The sequence below is a fragment of the Acomys minous genome (assembly GCF_964271855.1).
Source record: "Acomys minous genome assembly, chromosome: 2".
Lineage (NCBI taxonomy): Eukaryota > Metazoa > Chordata > Mammalia > Rodentia > Muridae > Acomys > Acomys minous.
The window spans coordinates 45,658,700-45,660,966 of record NC_140484.1 but is presented as its reverse complement, the minus strand read 5'-3'; the positions used below and the strand labels follow the sequence as shown (position 1 = coordinate 45,660,966).

The 2,267-nt window shown below is 37.8% G+C and overlaps 1 protein-coding gene across 1 annotated transcript; it reads left to right on the top strand.

The window, feature by feature from the left end:
- Positions 1-765: 765 nt before the first annotated feature.
- Positions 766-1,713, top strand: LOC311609403 (olfactory receptor 5B3-like; the record flags this gene model as incomplete). The annotated part of the gene is made up of 1 exon (XM_084802486.1): positions 766-1,713. One exon carries the CDS (start codon positions 766-768, stop codon positions 1,711-1,713), a length of 948 nt encoding a protein of 315 aa, XP_084658612.1.
- Positions 1,714-2,267: the final 554 nt, after the last annotated feature.

Here is a 2,267-nt window from a genome sequence, read left to right as displayed (position 1 = left end):
TATACCTACTATAAATTACTTGAAAACAGTTGTTTTCATCTGGAGTTTTGTATGTTTTGTCTGCAATGAGAGGAAAAGTAAGTGTTGAAAGCTATGATACTATTACTCAGTCACCCACTCTATTAGTTCACCATGAAAACATAAAGACTGAGCTTTATGAACAATGTAAAAAATAATTACAAATTTGGGTGACTGGATTTGATTTAAATTGATTATACCTGAGAAACACTTGGAATAATTTACACATTGGCATGTGTCCAAAGCAGCTAATGCCAATTAATAGTTTAACAGCAGGAACAAATTACCCCCAGTTTGTACCTTATAATTCACATAAGTGTGAATTAACCAAGTTTTTGTGTTCACAAGAAAAAACAGGAAACACACTTCAAAATGTTCACAATAGTGCTTAGGCAAGTGATCAATATGAATGTGTCAATTGTTCTGAGTTCAGGGGCAATTTCTAGGCAAAGAATTCAAGTAAACAAGTAGTTTCTATTGAATTATTAAGTGTCAACATTGCTGTTTATGAAGCAAGTTTCAAAATTCTGTCCGTTGTCTATTACTATTACTCAGTTCATAAAATAAATAACACTATACAACTAATGCATTCAACTTGATTCCAAAGCCTTTCTTAAATTTAATTCAAGGCACAAATCATATCTCATTGTTTTCTACAAATATTTTACACTTTTCAAATCATTTTTTTATTGTTTTGTTTCTCTTGTTCTCTTGCCACAGCACACCCAGTGTTTCCCAGTAACCTGGATGGAGAACAGGACAGAAATGATACACTTCCTCCTACTGGGACTCACCAGTGATCCCGGCCTGAAGCTTCCCCTTTTCTTCACCTTCCTCATCATCTACATCATCACCCTAGTTGGGAACCTGGGCATGATCCTTTTGATTTTCCTGGACTCTCGGCTCCACACTCCTATGTACATTTTCTTAGGTAACTTGTCTCTTGTGGACTTCTGTTACTCTTCAGCTGTCACTCCAACAGTGATGGCTGGACTTCTTATAGGAAACAAGGTCATGAGCTACAATGACTGTGCCACACAGATGTTCTGTTTCACTGCTTTTGCGAGTGTGGAGAATTACCTGTTAGCCTCAATGGCATATGATCACTATGCAGCTGTGTGCAAGCCTTTACACTATGCCACAACTATGACTACAGGGGTGTGTGCACGGCTAGTCATAGGCTGCTATGTACTAGGTTTTCTAAACGCCTCCATTTACACGGGAGATGCGTTCAGTCTTTCCTTCTGTGAGTCCAATGTCGTCCATCATTTCTTTTGTGATATCCCTGCAGTCATGGTTCTCTCTTGCTCTGCTGATAGGCATATTAACGAGCTGCTTCTTGTTTATGTAGTGAGCTTCAATATCTTTTTTGCTATCATCATCATCTGGATATCTTACATATTCATTTTTATTACCATCCTTAGAATGCACACAGCTGCGGGACATCGCAAGGCTGTTTCCACATGTGCTTCTCACTTTACTGCAGTTTCCATTTTCTATGGGACTGTCATCTTCATGTATTTGCAGCCCAGCTCCAATCACTCCATGGACACAGACAAAATTGCATCTGTGTTCTACACAATGGTCATCCCCATGTTGAATCCTGTGGTTTACAGCCTGAGGAACAAGGAGGTCAAGAGTGCATTATTAAAGCTCAAGAGTGCATTCACTTTTGGAAGAGAAAATAGTCTGTAGAAAGATTTCATTTCTACAGGTGATTTGGGATGCCCAATCACGGATTCACTATTCTCAGATCTCCTCTATATATTGAGTTAAAGTTGAGGTCCCCTCTGAAGTTCTCAAGGTGAGTAGTTTGTATGTTTAATGGCTGATGTCTGCTAAAAGAGGAAATGATACACCCAGAAAGACATAGCTGAATTAGATAGAATAGCTAACATCTGGAGGCTCAACATCTGGAAGATCTCAGAACCCTTACTCAGGACACTGATATATTCATGCCAATGCAAATGAAAGTAAAACATTTTTCAAGCACATCAAGAAGTTCATGAAATGAAAAAATTTACACAGGTACCCCATAATGACATAGTCACAGGGAAATGCTAAATTCACGGCAGTTAAGTATAATATGGCTAATGTAGATGTCATCTCATGTGTTGATTTGACTGTATTACTAGATGCCCAGATGCATAACATGATGCTTTTATTTGAAGGTATTCCCCCAAACAGGTTAATATTGATAAACGTAATCTTAAAAATCTATCATCATTTAGATTTATGTCCTTAATCTA